The sequence below is a fragment of the Cannabis sativa genome, chromosome 3 (genome assembly GCF_029168945.1).
Source record: "Cannabis sativa cultivar Pink pepper isolate KNU-18-1 chromosome 3, ASM2916894v1, whole genome shotgun sequence".
NCBI classification, from domain to species: domain Eukaryota; kingdom Viridiplantae; phylum Streptophyta; class Magnoliopsida; order Rosales; family Cannabaceae; genus Cannabis; species Cannabis sativa.
The window spans coordinates 17,720,605-17,740,522 of NC_083603.1; the positions used below are offsets into that span (position 1 = coordinate 17,720,605).

Sequence of the window (19,918 nt, forward strand, 5' to 3'; positions counted from 1 at the left end):
AGTGTGCTTCGGGATAAGGATCTCCAGCTAGCGCGAGTGTGTCGGACCAATTCTTTTTCTGTCTGAGATACTCATTCATAGGCGTAGAACCTTTCCTGATTGTTTGTATCAAGGTGCGAATGTCATCCATTTTGGATTTTGAGTAAGCCCCATAAAGACTTTCCAAGTTTCTCCACAGATTTGCAGCAGAACTTGAACCCATGACTTCTGTGGCGATTCCTTCTGTCATGGAACTGTAGAGCCACCCCATGAGCAACTGGTCACTAATAATCCAATTCTCATATTCTGGGTTGGTTTCTTGGGTATCTTCAATAATGATGAACTCGGGTGGACACATTTTGGTGCCATTGAGATAGCCACGAAGTCTATGACCTATTACTATGGTGGAGACCATTGTCTTCAACAAAGTGTAATTGTTACGGTCCAATTTTAGGGAAAAGGGCTGATTCAGGGTTGGCTGAATAAAAGAGTTTGGGAGATGAGATGAGGAAGCACTGTTGGTGGAGGCACCTCTACCTGCAACGACAGAGGTGGCTGAGGGAGGATCGTTTCTAGGTGTTTCCATGGCAGAGGCCTTTTTCGCTCTGATACCAAGATAAGATATATAGATTGATGAAAATGAATCTCAGCTCAAATATCAGTGAGCATGAGAGGTTCTTTATATAGCAGAGTGATGAAATACAATAGCCGTTAGGCAATTACAGCTGTCACAATTACAATGAAAAGGAATCAAGAATATTCTGACTAGAGAATCTCCCTAATGATTACATAATGATTTGGCATAACATAATTGATAAAATACAAAAAAGGGAATACAATTAAGCCCACGTTTCTGTTATTGCAGCAGGGGACCACAACATTATTGCAGCATGGAAAATCAATAATACAGAGGCAATTTTCTCATTCCTTGACACCTATTGTGGAATAATAGAGCCCACTCACCATTTAATAACACCGAGTATTCTACAAAAGAAATGAAATCCATAATTTTCCTTACCCAGTTACCATGGAAGCCATGCTTCAACATAATTTTTTTTTCAGAAAACACCACTCAACACGATCATAGGCTTTATACATGTCCAATTTGAGGGCACAAAAACCCTCCCCTCTTTTTTTTTTTTTTTTTTTTTGTCCTTAAGAGCATTAATAGATTCAAAACCAATGCGAGCATTGTCCGTGATAAGATGCTAAGGGAGAAAGACACTTTGCTCTTCAGAAATAATATGACCCAAAACATCACGCATGTGGTTAGTTATAGCCTTGGTAATAATCTTGTAAAACACATTACAAAGACTAATAAGACAAAAATCCACAACAGTAATTGGGTTATCAATCTTCGGAATCAAACAAATAAGAGTTTTTACATTACTTGTATTAGTTATACGATTTTATTTTTAAATGAACTACATTAGGTGGGTGAGTATATAATTTATTTAACTAATAAAAAAATTATTAATCTAATATAAGATATATATTATAATCAAATTAATTATTAAAATTAGATTCAGAATTAATAGATACAAAAATGTCCCTTTTCTTTTTCATTTTATTTAATAATATTGCATGATTTGAAAGTCTTGTCGTATGACATGTTGGTAAAAGTTCTCTCAAGTGTTTAAGGTTGTTTTCTTGTCTTTTGATTCTCATGGCTTCTAGTAGTCAACACGATTTTGATTTGAAAGAGCAATATGCTCAGATAAGCTTGGATGATGAGGAGGAAGGAGTCTTGATTAGGGGGGATGATGAGGCTGAAGAAGTTTTATTTGATGATCGGTGGTGCTTGGTTCGGAAGTTTCTTACAGGAAGGCCGGTGGACTTTGATGCGATGAGGCATTTGATGGCCTCGCTTTGGCAACCGGGTAAGGGTGTTTTCATCAAAGAATTGGGTCCGAATAGATATCTATTACAATTCTTTCATGAACTTGATGTCCAAACTGTCATAGATGGCAGCCCTTGGATATTTAATCGAGGTCCCCTTGTGTTTCATAGACTAAAGAAAGGAGAAGACCCGAAGGTAGTGCCATTACACAAGATAGACTTCTGGGTTCAGATTCATGATCTGAAATCGGGTTTCATGTTGGAGAGGGTATTTCGGAGTGCTGGTGGCTATATAGGTACGTATATTAAATCTGATCCGAAGAATTTTAATGGCATTTGGCGAGAATATTTACGTGTTCGTACGACGGTTGAAATTGCTAAGCCTCTAAAGAGAAGGATGAAGCTTTGTAAGGATAATGGAGAGTGGATTTGGGCAAACTTTAAATATGAACACCACCCTACGTTTTGCTTTGTGTGTGGAATTATTGGACATTCAGAACGTTCATGTCCGAAACGATTTGAACAACCTGTTGAGCAGTTGGTGAAGCCGTACGGTGCTGCTATGCGTGCGGATATGAGGAGGAAAAATTATCGTGTTGGCTCTCAATGGCGTCGGACTGATCTGGATGGTGGAGCGGTGGCTGGTGGTAGCGCCGGCCGTTCGAATGGTGATGATACTGAAGTAAATGCTTCGCCAAAAATCATGGATGTTGATTGTGTTGACCATGGTGGTGATCATGATCCCATGAAATTAGGAAGGCAAAAAAAGAAAGAAATATATATGGAAAGTGTGAAGATGTGTTGACAGCCTGGTGGGGATGGAGATGCTCAATCATTGGCATCTGATGAGGAGAATAATGATGATGAAGATTTGGTGGTGTTGCTGGACAGTAAGTAGAGACGTACTGGGAGGGCTGGTGTCGTGCATGGTGAGGAGGCAGTTTCGGCTAAGGGGTTAAGTGGAGCTGATGGGCTTGTTGGGTCAAAAAACGAATCACATGTGGGCCTTGGTATGCAGGCCCACCCATCATCATGAATATTATCTCTTGGAATTGCCATGGGCTTGGGAACCCACGGGCTCAACAATTCTTGAAGGACCTTGTGGTCCAAAAGAAGCCCAATTTTTTATTTTTGTGTGAAACCCTTGCTAAGAAGGATTTGGTGGAGAAAGTTCGTGTGGCAATTGGGTTTGAGGGTTCTTTGGCGGTCGATTGTCAAGGGAAGAGTGGTGGTGTTGCTCTTTTGTGGAAAGATGAGGAGGATGTCCAAGTGTTGGAGTATGGGGTGTCCTATATTGATGTAGTAATTTGTGGTTGTGATCAAGGTCATTGGCGCATGACGGGATTGTATGGTGAGCCCAATAGGAACTTGCGAAAAAGAACTTGGGATTTAATCCGAGAGCTGAAAAGTAAGTCTAGTTTGCCTTGGTGTATTATAGGTGATCTTTACAATGTTACTTCCCAAGACGACAAAAAAGGCGGTAATCCTTATCCGAGGTGGTTAGTAGAGGGCTTTAATGAAACTTTGGTGGATTGTGGCTTGCATGATCTTGAGTTGTATGGCTACCGTATACTTGGGAGCGTAGTCGTGGCAAGCCGGAGTGGGTGGAAGTTCGTATAGATCGTGCCTTGGTGAACCAATCTTGGTTAGACTATTTTCCTTTAGCCAAACTTTTTAACTTAGAAGCGTCTACTTTGGACCATACTCCTTTAAACTTGGTGTTGGTTAATAAAGTGGTGGTTGCTAGGAATCAAGTGTTTCGCTTTGAAAACTCTTGGATGAAAGAACCTTTGTTTTTTGAGATTGTAAAGAGTTGTTGGAGGAATGATGAACCGAGAGGAATTATGGCTAAGGTTAAGAACTGTGGTGAGGTTCTTTGGCGTTGGGGAAAGGATTATTCATGGAATTTTCCCAAGAGAATTAAAGATTGTAAGTTGGAGGTGCAACGTTGGAAGGGGGCCCGTGATGATGTGTCCATAGAGAACTTCAAAAAGGCTTCGACCAACCTGAATAAAGTGCTACTGCAGCGTGAGATTTTTTGGAAGCAAAGAAGCAACCAACTTTGGTTGCGTGAAGGGGATAGCAACTCTAAATATTTTCATGCTTTGGCTACATCTAGAAGACGCCGAAACTCGATACAAAAGCTGAAAGATGCAGATGGCGTTTGGGTTGATTGGAATGGAAGGCTTCCTTCGGTCATGGTGGATTATTTTTCGGCATTATTCACTGCTACAGCCGTGAATGATACTGATGTTCTCCATTGTGTTCCCTCGGCAGTCACAAGTGAACACAACAACCGGTTGTTGGAACCGGTTACAGATGATGAGGTTCGTCATGCTCTTTTCCAAATTCATCCGGATAAATCTCCGGGACCTCATGGAATGACCCCGGGATTTTATCAAAAATGTTGGAGCACTGTAGGTAATGATATTATCACTCTTGTTAAGAATTTCTTTGTCGTTTGTTCTTTTCCAAGAGAGTTAAATCATACTAATATTGTGCTTATTCCTAAGAAAAAACATCCGGAGTCTATGACTGATTTGCGGCCTATATCTTTATGTAATGTGCTTTATAAGATCATTTCTAAGGCGTTGGCCAATCGTTTTAAAGATGTTTTGCCCGTGGTGATCTCAAATCATCAAAGTATTTTTCTCCCGGGCCGATTAATATCGGATAATATTATGGTTGATTTCGAGATTATGCACTATCTGAAAAGGAAGAGAGTTGGGAAGGAGGGTTTTATGGCTATCAAGCTTGACATGAGTAAAGCGTATGACAGAGTTGAGTGGAACTTTATTGAGAATATGTTGCTTCGAATGGGCTTTCACCGCCATTGGGTTCACTTGATTATGTCCTGTGTAACTTCAGTTTCATATAATATTACTCATGGAGGTCATTCTATGGGGCCTATTAATCCTACCAGAGGGTTGAGACAAGGAGATCCATTGTCGCCTTATTTGTTCTTGATTTGTGCAGAGGGTCTCTCATGGTTGTTGAAGTACTATGAGCGGCAACATTGGTTGACTGGTTGTCGAGTGGCTAGGGGTGCCCCTGTGGTGTCTCATATGCTATTTGCTGATGATAGCTACGTATTTTGTAAGGCCAATGAGAATGAAGCTCAGAATGTGCTGCGTCTTTTGCAAAGATATGAGCTAGCTTCGGGACAGCAGGTAAATTTTGCTAAATCTTCTGTTTTCTTTAGCAAAAATATTACTTCGTCTGTGAGGGATCGATTATGTAGTCTTATGCGGTTAAATGCGGCTTCGGATGATAGTTTCTACTTGGGTCTTCCTTGCATCATGGGGAAAAATAAAAATGCCATTCTTGGCTTTTTGAAGGAAAAGATGAAGAAGAAGATCTTTAGTTGGGAGACTAAGTTTTTATCAAAAGCTGGCAAAGAAGTTTTGATTAAGTCAATAGCTCAAGCCTTACCAAGTTATGCAATGAGTGTCTTTCTCTTGACCCAAGAAATTTGTTCGAGCCTTGAAGGAATGATGGCAAAGTTTTGGTGGAAATCCCAATCGAACTCTTCTAGTAGGGGAGTGAGTTGGATTAGTTGGAAGAAGCTTTGTCAACATAAAGATGTTGGTGGTCTTGGCTTTCGTGATCTTCGTGACTATAACCTCTCTTTTTTGGGCAAACAAGGTTGGCGTTTGCTTACTATGGAGGACACACTTGTGGCGAGGATTTATAAAGCACGGTATTTCTCTCATGGTTCTTTCCTTAATGCCGAACTAGGATAAAACCCAAGTTTCATTTGGCGGAGTATTTGGGCGGCTCAAAATCTTATAAAGCAAGGAGCTAGAAGAGCTATTGCTAATGGAACAGCGATTAGTATTTTACATGATCCTTGGTTACCCAATGATTCTAATCCCTTTGTTTTGTCCAATAATCCGGGCCTACTTGATCAATATGTGTCTAGTTTGATGATAACTGGGGAGCGTTCTTGGGATGTTGAGCTTCTTAATGATATGTTTGAAGAGTGTGATGTCAACTTAATTAGAAGCATTCAACTTAGTCAATCACGGGTTGTTGATGGTTGGTATTGGAGTATGGAATCTTCGGGTTTTTACTCAGTCAAAAGTGCTTACAAGTTTCTCGAAGCATCGAGAGGAAATTGGTTATTCTTGCAAGACAACAATTTTTGGAAGAAACTTTGGAAGCTGCTCGTGCCCTCAAAAGTTCACCACTTTCTTTGGAAGGCTTGCTCGGGTTGCCTCCCAACAAAGGTACAACTTCAATCAAAACATGTTAATGTTGATCTTTTATGTCCTTTGTGTAATATGCATGTGGAGACAATTGTTCATGTCTTGGTGGACTGTTCCTTTTCACGCTCCTGCTGGGCATTATCGGCCTTAAACCAGTCGGCTACTGGTGTTAATGCCGATTTCTGTGACTAGTTTTTTGACATCCTTGCTGCCGGCAGTGAGGCTGTAGCGAGTGAAGCTGCTATGTTGTATTGGAGTATTTGGAATACTCGGAATGAAGTGCAATGGCAAAGTAAAAACCGAACTGCTTTGGAATTTGTAAGATCGGCTAAAAATGTCCTTGGCCAATGGAAAATTACAAAGTTTGAGTCTCCTAATGCTTTGTTTGCTATGGGGGACACTACAAACAGTAATTGTTGGCATAAACCTGATGTTAATACGGTCAAGGTGAATGTTGATGGTGCGACTTTTGAAGCTCATCAATCAGGGTCACGAAGTTTCTTATAATTATTTTTTCATTGTTTTCATCTTTCTGTTGATGTAATCATGAATTGTATTTTTCATTTCATTTGATTGATATATTGGAGGTATTTAAAAAAAAAAAAAATCAAAAAGTCACGGAGAGATAAAAATCAATATAAAAGATAAGAAATTAATTGTTACATGATGTATTATAAGACATAAAATATAAAACAAAAATAAGTAATATATCATATATTTGATTTCAAATTAATTAATCTTTTATATCAAATATATCTACCCGTCGACCAAGTGAACTTGTCGTGAATTGAGTGATTGAATAGGCCTTGAATTCCTTTCTGCAAACTGCAAAATCAAATTATGTACATATATATTTGTTAGATAAAACTAGCTAGTGTGATTGTTAATTTCTTTATTAAAGCAAATTAAGTACTTTTTTTTTTTGATTAACAAATATTTTTTTGTCACAATACATGCATCTATATTATATCTATACATCCATGTATACAAATTTTTTGTCAAATATTAATATGCTTACATCGTGAACAGCCAATCGAAGTTGATGTACTTGATCCGCTGAAATTGTCCTCAACTGAAATGTTTAATATTTCTTTCATTAGGTGGAGTTTAGAAACAAATTCTCAACAATGAAGAAAACCAGAGACACACTATACATTTATTAATAGTCAATATATATGTATGTATTGTGTGTACTTTAATTAATTTACCATGCATGAAATGGCAATAAATTTCAGAATTAGATCATAATTTAATAGTTACTTTGATTTTATTTTTTTTTTGAAAAAAAAAAAGATTATATAATTTTCTCATACGTATGGCTGAGTTTTCAATTTTTAATTTTTAAAATTAAGAATAAAAAATAATTTTTCTCATTTTAAAAATTCAATTGTATTTGATTAAAGTTTTCTAAAAATTGCTTTCAGAATTATTTTACTAAAAAAAATTCTACTCCACACCACACCATGACATGAACTCAGTCCCACCACTTATATCTCAATAAACCTGGATTTGATCTCCATCCCGACTTCGATCCTGACTTCGGCTCTACTTTGGTACCGGACTCCAAACTCAGACACGGACCCTAGTATCAGACTCCGAATCCGAACAATAAGTTTTGAAATTCGGATTGGGACCTTGGACCCAACCGTAGACATCGACCTCGAACCAAGAGCATATGTAAAATATATATACGTATATATAATAAAAATTATTTTTGAAAAAAGGAGACCATTTTAATGTTTTCTAATTTTTAGTTTTTCTTTTATTTTTTTTATCTTAGTTTTTCAAAAAATTAAATTTAAAACTTTTGCCAAATATACCTTAATGGTTTTAAAATAATTTTCAGTTTTTTCAAAATGAAAATAGTTTTTAAGTTATGATATTAAGCAAGATGAATAGTATATTGTGTCTATTGAAGTTGAGTAGAGTGATTATTAAGAATATTAATTTATTACCTTTTTGCTTAAGATCCAAACAACACCTTCGGTACAAGGAGGAATTGTAAGAGAGCCTAAGTATCTATAATACTTCTTCTCTTCAAGCTTGATCTCTGATGGATCAATTACCCCCAAATGTTTTTCTTCATTAGTATCAGCCATTGCTGTTATATCTCCAATTAACTGATCAAAAGGAACAATATTAATAATAATTTAAGGACAATTTTTATTAACCTAAAAATATTTGGAGGCCACAATATGGTAGTAGTAGTAATAGTTTGGGTGATAAAAATCCTATTTTTTTTTTTATTTAATAAGACAAAAATCCTATATATTCTACAATTTCTTTATTATAAATTAATTAACAGATAAACAATTGTAATAATTACCTTTGATAGGAAAAGATCAGGGGTACCAATATTGAACAGAACACCAATTACAGCAATTTTGTTATCTTGGCTTATGTGAACCATATGCATCTCAGTAGCATACCTATTCAATCACATAATGTTGCCTTTTATTATTTTTAAAAGATCACTTTCTTGAGTCTTCAATAGAAATATATATTAAATATAAATTTGTCAATAATATAAATCAGTTTATCCAATATTCTGATTAATTTACAATATATAAATATATTAATGGTGTGTAGAAGACCTTGTGCCATTAAGGGTGTGTTCAGAAGGTGAGTGCCAATGACATTGATGGAGGAAATACTTGGTGCCATCAACAATGATTGACCCTGCTTTACCTATATCCCATTGGACCTACATAAGCAATAAATATATAACACAAATTAATAACAAAAATTCAAAATTCATAGCTCATTATTAATTTAATAATTAAGAAAAAATTAAAATAGAACAGAAAGAATAACAATTATAGATATAATTAATTCTAAATATTTTGTTAGTATTATTTATTTAAAATTAATTATATAGAGTAGGTTGGTAGGTAGTACTAACCGAAATATCATGGCCTCTATTTTTAAGGGTGGCATTAGAAGGGATGTAATTTTCTATGAGGTCCTGTTTTCCAGGCTGTGAAACAATTTTGACCCTTTGATTAGATAAATCAATGGGAGACTGCATTGCTCCATTTGTACAGGCAGACCATTCTTTCTTAATCTCTCCCCAACTATTTGGGCCCTTTGCACCATCTTTTGCATAATCAAACTCCTTCTCATCCTCTGCATTAATTATTAATAATTAATTCCATATAAATTATATATAGATAATTAATTAAGCCAGCAATATTAAATATGTATACATTATTTATATGTACACGTACCAACTTCATCATCATGTTGAGCTGTGGCTGATCTAATAATGATTGAGAATGAGAAAGTAATCACAAAGAGCAGAAAAAAGCTGGGTTTGCTTTGATATTTCTTCATGTTTTAATCTATGGTGACGCGCTAGCTTGGAGTAAGAAATATGGTACTCATCCTAGGATGAAATAATTTGTATATAAATACATGGTATGTAGAAAAAGCCATAATTAATACGGGACACATAGATTTTGGGGACATGATAAAAATAGTGTGGAAATTTTAACCCTATAACTTAAGTTTCATGGATTCAAAGTCTTGTAAATGAAATAGGAGAGGCTAAGTTAAGAAAGGACAGGTTGTTTTTGCAATTATATATAGCAACATAATATTTTATGAAACTTTAAGAAAAGGGATGAGTAGGTGGCGTTTGGTTGGAGGTAATGAAATGGAATGGAAAAGAAAGAAAATATTCTTCATTCCATTCATTTGTTTGGTTGCATATTAAAGTGTTAGAATGCCATTCCAATGGAATGGCCTTTCCACTATTTTGGTGGAATGACTATTCTATTTTTAAATGGAATGAAATACCATTCCAATGCATAGTAAGAAAAAATTTAATAATTTTTTTATGCATTTTAAATTTTATTCCATTCCTATTCCTATTTCAATTCCTATTCCTATTCCTATTTTTTCATTCCTTCCAACCAAACGCCAAAGGTGGCGTTTAGTTAGAGGTAAAAAAATAGAATAGAATGGAAATGAAATAATTTCAATTCTATTCATTTGTTTGGTTTCATTTTAAAATATTAGAATGTTATTCTAATGTAATGACCTTTCTGCCATTTTGGTAGACTGATTATTCTATTTTGAAATGGAAGGAAAGACTATTCTAATGTAACATGAGAAAAAATTTCATAATTTTCTTATCAATTTTTTTATGCATTTCAAATTTTATTCAATTCCATTCCCAATCTTATTCTCATTTTCATTTCTATTCTTATATTTTTGTTCATTCCAATCAAACACCACCTAAGGGTCTAGACAACATGTTTTCTAGGCCTAGGCGGCATGTCTCCTGGAGCATTTTGTTGATGTCCAAATTTATATTATTTTTTTTTTTCATGTCTTTTGCATTGCTTGGACAATATGTCGTCTCGGCACACTGTCCAAGTGTAATTGTTCGTCTTACATATATTCAAATAAGCTAAAATTTTCATTTTACACTTTTTCAAAGCTTACATTCTCTTAATATGAAACTTCAAAAAGTATAAGTGTAACACCCTAATGGAGGCCAAAAGTATGTTTTTTCAAATTAATTAATAATGATTAACTACAATTTATGATAAAAAAAATGTGATTTAAATAAAAATTTACTAATAAAAAAAATAATTTAAAACATAGCACAACTTTTAAACTTTGGGGATTCCCTTTTAAGAAAAACAAACTTTACGAAATGGTCAACTCAGCTTTACATTTAAAAAAACAAGTGACATTATATATGTTTTGAAAACTCACCCCCGTTGGTCGTATAAGTTGATATGTATATTTTTTGGAGAGAACCCCAACTCATGACCGATCTAACCTACTCTATCCCTTACTTGCACCACAAAGCACTCGTAAAACAAAATAAGCACATACTTCAATCCATATGTAAGAAAAATACACTACACATTGTAAAACAACCATTAATATCAAATATTTGTCTAATAAGACAAACGTTCACTGATACACTTAATAAATTAACCATTTCGGTCTAATAACTTTAATAAGACAAATATTTATTGTTAATTAGTAAAGTAACCATTTCAGTACTACTATCTAATCAGACAATCATTTTAATACCATTGTCTAATAAGAGAACCATTACATATAAAATCTTACAACAATTTTACGTAGGGTTATAACCCTTTCTTGTATACAGTAATAACCGTGTCACACATATATAGATATGTTTTGAAGTAAATTTGTACCTTTCTTACCTTAAGTCTAAATTCAAGTGTGTCACCCAATCAGAGTGAAAATCGCTCGACGATTCGGGCCCTATGTCGCATTAGTGGTAAACCGGTGAATAACTCGTTATAAAACTTTCTAGTACTTAAACTCATAATAAAAAAATTTCCTATCGATAAATTGTGTCGTAATACCCTAAATATCGAGAGAAATGAAAATTATGGTACCCAAAATGTAACGTCCCCGCTTCAAGCCTCCATTGGGTCCTTACACCCACGGACTAATGGCTCTTATACACGAGTACGCCACTCTGGTTGCTTCCTGGATTGATGACTGACCCTACAGACCAACACGAGTGTTTCCAACGTGCTTTGTCCTCACTCGCACGCTTCCTGGGAAAACTTCCCAGGAGGTCACCCATCCTGAAATTGCCCTAAGTCAAGCACGCTTAACTGTGGAGTTCTTTCGTGATGGGCTACCGAAAAACAAGATGCACCTTGTTGATATAGGTAGTACCAATCAATCCATTTAAGCGTTATTCAACTGTGTAGTCCCATACCTACACAATCTTAGAATAATCATCCCACTTGATCTTCCCCAGGCGGTGTGAGATTGTACAACTTACCCGGTATTTCTCCTTACGGATCACGGGACTACTGACTGTCACAATCACCCCCCCCCCTTACGGGGTCCGACGTCCTCGTCGACCACACTTCCGGCTGGGTCAAGGCTCTTATACCATTTGTAACGTCTCCGCTTCAAGCCTCCATTGGGTCCTTACACCCACGGACTAATGGCTCTTATACACGAGTACGCCACTCTGGTTGCTTCCTGGATTGATGACTGACCCTACAGATCAACACGAGTGTTTCCAACGTGCTTTGTCCTCACTCGCATGCTTCCTGGGAAAACTTCCTAGGAGGTCACCCATCCTGAAATTGCCCTAAGTCAAGCACGCTTAACTGTGGAGTTCTTTCGTGATGGGCTACCGAAAAACAAGATGCACCTTGTTGATATAGGTAGTACCAATCAATCCATTTAAGCGCTATTCAACTGTGTAGTCCCATACCTACACAATCTTAGAATAATCATCCCACTTGATCTTCCCCAGGCGGTGTGAGATTGTACAGCTTACCCGGTATTTCCCCTTACGGATCACGGGACTACTGACTGTCACACAAAAATAACCTCAAATGGGTGCACAAAATTTCAATTGGGCTTACCGGTGTAATGGCCACACCAGAACAAACGTGCACCAGTTTCCCCTAAACAGGCGACCGTTTGAGCCGAAAAATTGCAACTCAAGAAACTCGAGTTCTAAACTTCCCCACCTACTCAAAACACAACCAAACATAACAACACAAGACAATTAGACATTCTAAGCATATTTATCAACTCAAAACACAAAAATACACAAATGAATTAAAATTCACCACGTGATAGTTTGAGCTTTGAACTCAAAAGCTTAAATCTCACTCTCCAACGAATTCGACATCTCTATAACAACAAACTAAACATGATTTTGGCTCAAAAACCACGAAAGAATAATGCCTAATCCATCAATTTCTAACTATAACTGAATCGCTCAAATACCATAGAAATCTAGCTTAAATCAACAAAAATCAAAGGAAAACACTATAACAACTTACCTCAACCTTCGAACCATCCTAAGCTTGAGTTATTGGTAAGCAATTGAGAGAAATTTGGTAAGAGTTTAGTGTTTCTTTCCATGTTTAGGCTTGGATTGAAAGAGAAACAGAAGGAGAAATATGAATTTATGTGACTTCTTTTTGTCTTAGTGCTTTGTTTCTACAGAATTCATTCTTATTCTATCTATTACTTTGTAGTAATAATAATAATAATAATAATAATAATAATAATAATAATAATAATAATAATAATAAATATTAAAAATAATCTATTAACTTAAAACTCAATTAATTAATATCCTGGTAAATTATTATTTACCGTTCAACACACCATCACACTAAAATAGATTCTATAAAGTTAAATTGGTTATTAATAAATAACCTATTTATGTTGGGTGTTATTTTAACAGGATTTAAAGTTACTTACATGTATGTTTGATTATATAATTATAATCTAACATCCTAAATATAAATTTCCAAAAACAATAAAATAAACACATAAAAGTTTGTAAAAAACCTTACATTGGTTGCAACGGAATTATAAGACCCCTTACGTTCATGCATAACCCTTGATCCTTCCTGTTCTAGAGTATAGTTAAGATCTAAACCTGGATACTCCTTTAGTTAACAATTCGAATTGCACTATCTTCCTCACTATGCTAGGTATTAGTTTAATATGTGTGGGCATATTCTCAATACCATGGACCACAAAATTTAGAGAGATAAAACAAAGAGAAATTCGAAAATAACCAATAGAAAATATTAGGTTTTCTTTGATTCAATTTTGTCTGAAAAGAGAGTCTTAGGTCATCATCTGAATCAAATTCTTTAATGTTATATTCATAGGGATTCATTAGATTTAGAGTTAGAGCTAAACGGAGTAAGATGAAAGATCCAATGTCTTAAAAAAGACTACTCATGGTTGAACCCCTATATGGCCCATGAGTTAGATTTTTGTCATTATTTTGCTTCCTTAATGAAGCCAACTTATATTTCTTCAATAATGCCATTTTTCTGGTCTAGTTATTTATATACTAATCTATTTAATAATTATAATTAATTATCAAATAAAATTATTGTAGTCTGATTTATAAAAAAAAAAAAAATTATATACACTTATGTGTAGTCTGAAACCTTAATAATTTTCTCAAATATTATTAAAAATATTTGTTACTGTCATTTTTACACTCAAACACTTTATTTTATTTGTTACTAAAATACCAAATCAAATTTTTGAAACTAGGTTAGAATTAAATTAATTTTGGTTAGATAAGTTTATCTTAAACTTTAGGCAATTTTTATGGGTTTGACTTCATTCTTCACAATCTTTAAACTACAATAAGGATTTGTGCGCGTGCTTGCAAGTTGATAAATGTAAAACTTACTATTTTTGATACCAATAAGTTTTTTACGCCATTACCAGAAAACTACAAGAAGAAGAAACTATTTTAATCCAAATTAGTACAATTTTTCTACTAATTATATATTATAATAATTACTAATAGTTTTTATATTATACATATTATATAGCAATGTTTCTTAATTGTAAATTAACTTTTTTTCTATATATATACAAATTATTATTATTATTATTATTATTATTATTATTATTATTATTATTATTATAAATTTACAATAACTTAAAAAAAAATTAGAATATATTATCATTATTATTATAAAGTTATTATTATTTATAATTATTATATCTAATAAACTTTACAGATTATTAATTATGATTAATGTTGATATATATACTTCTGTTAAATATTTAAATACTCGGTTTTAATATTTTTGCACCTATAATATGGTAGACACCGCCTCCTAATTTTTTATTTATTTATTTATAATTTTCTCTTTATTTTTAGATATATATTAATATTAGAATTTATATTTTTGTCAAATATATACATATTATTTATTAAATTATTTATTTTTGCTCTATTTTAAACAGGCTTTATTTACGCACTTATATGGTAGACACCGCCTTCTTATTTTTCTGTTATTTTAATTTTTGCAATACTCGATGTTTGATTCACTGAGAACGAAATTCTAAAAATTATTTGGTCAAGAGCAAATTATCGCGGGTCAAAATTAAAAGTGAAAATTCTAATATCATGGAACCAAATCAAGTGAATGTGTAAGAAAAAATTCTCATTGATCATTTTGCTCCCGTTTATGCTAATCCATAATTATGCATTAATATTTTTCTTGAAACAAATTCTACACATTTTGACATTTTGTCAACCTGGGCTGTTTCCAATCAAATTTTTGAAAAACTGTTATGGGACTTTTTTTGTCATCAGAAATAATGAAGATGCAAGTGATCTAAGGGAGAAAATGAGATTTCAAGTGAGCCAGAACAGGGCCCCAAGGCCCAAGTTGAGATGGCATTGGGCCCTGCGCCCTGGTTAACATGCAACTTGGTTTGCATGTTTTGGCTCCTCAAACACAAATCCTACTCTGGAAAGTTTTCTTAACATGGTAAAAAAAAAGGTAAGAGACCTCATTCATAATCTCAAATGTCATAGAAGTATCAAAATGAGCCCCGAGAAATACTCAACGCCAAGGTTGACATCTTAACCTGATGCACTGGGTTTCGCTTATTGGAATCTGATTTTATTTCGAGCAGTAAACTAATTTTTCATTGTAAACTAGAGCTAAAACTTATGATAGGTCAAATTCAAACTTTAACATTTCACCCTTTCAACAAGGTGGAATATATCAAAAAAATTGGGGAGTTTCGAGTCTTCCTAATTTCAGAAAAAAGCGACATCTCTGAGAACTGGTGAACAACTTTACCAGAACACAGAATCTGACTAAGTGGTGTCAACACATCACTTGGGCATAAAAAAATACAAGTCTTGGATGTTTTTTCACTCACCCCGTGTCTAGGTTTACATCAAGATCTCAACCTCGTCGTAGGGTGCTGAAAAACCTTTAGTAAAAAACCATAACTCCCTCAATATTAATTTGATTGACATGCTTCTACTTTCATTTAGAGGCTATTTTAAAGATCTAGAAAGTCATGTCTCACACTTGTGTTGTAATTCTTAATATTTCAAGTCCAAAATTCTTCTTCAACATAGTTGCAATTTTTTCAGTACGCACGAGATTCAAACTCCGAAAATTGACAGTTTTTACCATGAGTCAATTTTCCCCATTGGATCATCATTAATGGCTACGATCATCCTAAAGTGATATTTTTTCATAATTTTGTAATTTTTTATTAATATTTATATGGACTTCCTTCCATATAAAAGGAGACCTCATCTAGTTTATTTTTTACATTCCTCTAAGAATCTCTCTCTACTTTCTCTCTCTAGAAATGTAAGCCTTACACTTCACCATTTCTCGTAATTCTTGTGAAAAATAAAAATTCAAAGTAGACGTAGCTCTATCATTATCGCGTCACGGGGAGTGAACTTCTATAAATTTGATGTCTCTCTTATTTATACTTAACTATCATTACATTCTCACCAATCTAGCGAGTAGGTGTAGCCAGATTTCTATGTCTAGATTTATGCATCAATATTTGGTGATCAAGAAGAGTTAATGCAAGAAAAGAAAAAAAAAATAAGAACACAATGAGTTTTACTTGGTTTAGATCTCAGTCAATGTGATTGGTGCTACTCAAAGAAATTCATTATGTGGAAATGTGGTACACACTCTGATTGTTGGAAATTATTTTACCAGGATCTTAGATCTACTCACAAGTATGTTGATTAACACCCTAAATATGAACTTTCTAAAACGATGAAATAAACACATATAAAGTTTAGGAAACCTTACATTGGGTGCAGCGGAATTAAATGACTCCTTCCGTTCAGATCTCTAACCCTTGTATCCTTTCTGTAGCAGAGTATTATCAAGATCTGAACCTGGATCTCTTTCTCTGAATCTTTGATGCTGAAACTCCTTTGCTGATGATCTTTCTTCACGATCTTCCTCACTATGATTGAGGTATTGCTTGCTGTGTGTGGGCACTACTCTAATCACTAAGGTGTTTCGAAATTATCAAGGAAGAAGAGAGAGAGAGGGTGGCGGCCAAGGTAGAGAGAGAGGCTCAGGTTTTTCTGAATGAAAAGTGTAATTTTCCTGAAGCCTTCACTACCTATTTATAGCATTCCACTAGGGTTAGGTTTGAATTATTTGGCATTAAAATAATGAAAATATCAGTTCAAATTGCCTACAAAAGTGGCCGGCCATGGCTTGTTGGGTTTGGGCCTGACTTTTTGCAATTTTACAGTTTTAAAACTTTTGTATCTGATTTTCTCAAAAATGTCAATTTTCTAATTCAATCATTTAAATGTCAATTCTAATCATTTAATAACTATAAATAATTATTAAATAATATTGTCATTTATCATATTTATTAATTGAACCATACAAAGTATCATAATTAACAAATATGCCCCTAACAACTCTTTCTTTACAATTTCGCCCTTACTTAGTGAAAATTTCACAAATAGACATAGTCTAATTTGAGAATTATAATTGATTAATCAAAACCAATTACATGAGTCTTACAAACAATATTATCTCAACTAGTGTGGGGACCATGGGTCTATATAACCGAGCTTCCAATAAGTAGATCAAGAATTTAGCACTAAAATTCACTAACTTATTAATTCTTCGTTGAATCCACGCATAGAACTTAGAATTGCACTCTCAGTATATAGAATGCTCTATATGTTCCACCATATAGACGCATCATTAGTTATCCATTGTTATAATCCTAATGTGATCAATGATCCTCTATATGAATGATCTACACTGTAAAGGGATTAGATTACCGTAACACCCTACTATGTATTTTATCCTTAAAACACTTGACCCCGTATAAATGATATTTCAGCTTATGTGAAATGAGTACTCCACCATTTATGTTCGTTTGGTCAAGCTCGAAGGAGATCATCCTTTGCTTACTATTCGCCAGATCATACTCCATGCATCCAACCTGAGCTTTACTTTAACCAATGTTCTGGAAAGAACATAGCATTTCTCCAAATGCAAGTAAACTCTTGTTGTAGATTATCATATCAGTAAAACCCTGTGTCTGATAAATCTAGGAAACTTTATTCACATAGTCATGTTTACTTTCCAATGTGATGACAACACAATAAACAGGATCAAGTATGTGAAAAGGGTTTAAGATGAATTTATAAATCAAATAGACAAGCAATTGATAAAGTGAACCAAAACATACACAAATGAATGAAAAATACTTCTGTTTCTTTATTGATGTTGAATAAAATAGATTACATTGAAATGGAGTTTTATTTAGGGCATAAAACCCAACAAACTCCCACTTGCACTAATATAAAACTAATTAGTACATATCAATTAATCCTAAATTCTGACGGTGCTTTTCAAATGCTGTCACGGCCAAGACTTTGGTAAATGGATCAGCTAGGTTGTCCTCTGTGTCAACTTTCTCAACTAGTACATCCCCTCTTGCCACATATTCACTGATAATGTGATACTTCCTTTCAATGTGTTTGCTTCTCTTGTGGCTTCGAGGTTCTTTACTGTTTGCTATTGCTCCATTGTTATCACAAAGTAAGACCAGAGGCTTTTCCATTCTAGGAACGACACCTATACTGGTGAAGAACTTTCTTAGCCAGACAAGTTCTTTAGCAGCTTCGGCTGGAGCTATGTATTCAGCTTCCATAGTCGAGTCCGATATCGCGGTTTGTTTTGCACTTCTCTAAACCACTGCTCCACCCCCAAGAGTAAATACCATCCCAGATGTAGATTTCCTGTCTTCAAGACTTGCCTGGAAATCTGAATCAGTGTAGCCTATGGGATTTAAAGCACTGCCCTTGTAGACTAACACAAGATTCCTTGTACTCTTCAAGTATTTCAAAATATACTTAACTGCATTCCAATGTTCATGTCCTGGATTAGACTGATACCTGCTCACGATTCCAACTGCATAACAGATGTCAGGTCTAATGCATAACATTGCATACATTAGACTTCCAACTGCAGAGGCATAGGGAATTTTCGCCATGTCCTCTATCTCTTGAGGATCAGTCGGAGACTGTTCCTTAGATAGACGAATACCATATCTAGAAGGCATGTTTGCCCCATTGGTGTTTTTCATGGAGAATCTCTCTAAGACTTTGTCTATGTAGGTTGTTTGAGAGAGAGCAAGAGATTTGTTCTTCCGGTTTCTAATAATTTGAATACCAAGAACATAGGCTGCTTCACCCAAATCTTTCATATCGAATTGAGTGTTGAGCCATTCCTTGATGTGAGTCATTTTCTTGACATTGTTTCCAATAATCAAAATGTCATCAACATAAAGGACCAGGAATACTACTATTTGGTCTTCCTTGAGTTGGTAAACACAAGGTTCATCTTCATTCTGAAGAAAGCCGTAGGTCTTGATGATTTCATCAAACCTTTGTTCCATGAGCGAGAAGCTTGCTTAAGTCCATAGATAGACCTATTTAATTTGCAAACTTTCTTTTCCTGCCCAGGAAGAACATAACCTTCTGGTTGCTCCATATAGATGGTTTCTTCAAGTACCCCATTAAGGAAGGCAGTCTTGACATCCATTTGGCAGATTTCATAATCGAAAGCAGCAGCTATGGAGAGAAGAATTCGGATGGATTTGAGCATGGCAACAGGACTAAAAGTTTTCTCATAGTCCACGTCTTCTCTTTGGGTATAACCCTTGGCTACAAGTCTAGCTTTAAAAGTTTCGACTTCGCCTCCAGCTCCTCTTTTCTTCTTGTAAACCCACTTGCATCCTATCGGATGATAGTCGTCAGGTGCGTCTACATACTCCCAGACTTTGTTCTTTTTCATGGAATCCATTTCTGAATCCATGCCGGCCGACCATCGTTTCCGTTGCGGACTAGCCATTACCTGTTTATAGGTTAATAGATCGTCTTCAATACCGTCACCTACGACCATATTGATTTCACCATCCAAGCCACAACGAGCTGGTTTTGTTGAAACCCTCCCACTACGACGAGGTGCGGTGATCTTCTGAACAGAAACTTTAGTAGTAGATTTCTCAGTTGGTTCAATTGAGGGAGTGGGATTGTCTTCTTCACGAGTGGAAGAGGACGG

At 34.9% G+C, this 19,918-nt stretch overlaps 1 protein-coding gene across 1 annotated transcript; it reads right to left on the minus strand.

Annotated features, from left to right (window-relative positions):
* Nucleotides 1–6,652: 6,652 nt before the first annotated feature.
* LOC115711440 (alpha carbonic anhydrase 7-like) lies at nucleotides 6,653–9,677 on the minus strand. Its single transcript, XM_030639782.2, has 7 exons — nucleotides 9,254–9,677; nucleotides 8,929–9,152; nucleotides 8,621–8,730; nucleotides 8,353–8,455; nucleotides 7,982–8,146; nucleotides 7,045–7,098; nucleotides 6,653–6,851 (listed from the first exon to the last, which is right to left on the minus strand). Exons 1-7 carry the CDS (start codon nucleotides 9,357–9,359, stop codon nucleotides 6,783–6,785), a joined length of 831 nt encoding a protein of 276 aa, XP_030495642.1. The 5' UTR covers nucleotides 9,360–9,677; the 3' UTR covers nucleotides 6,653–6,782.
* Nucleotides 9,678–19,918: the final 10,241 nt, after the last annotated feature.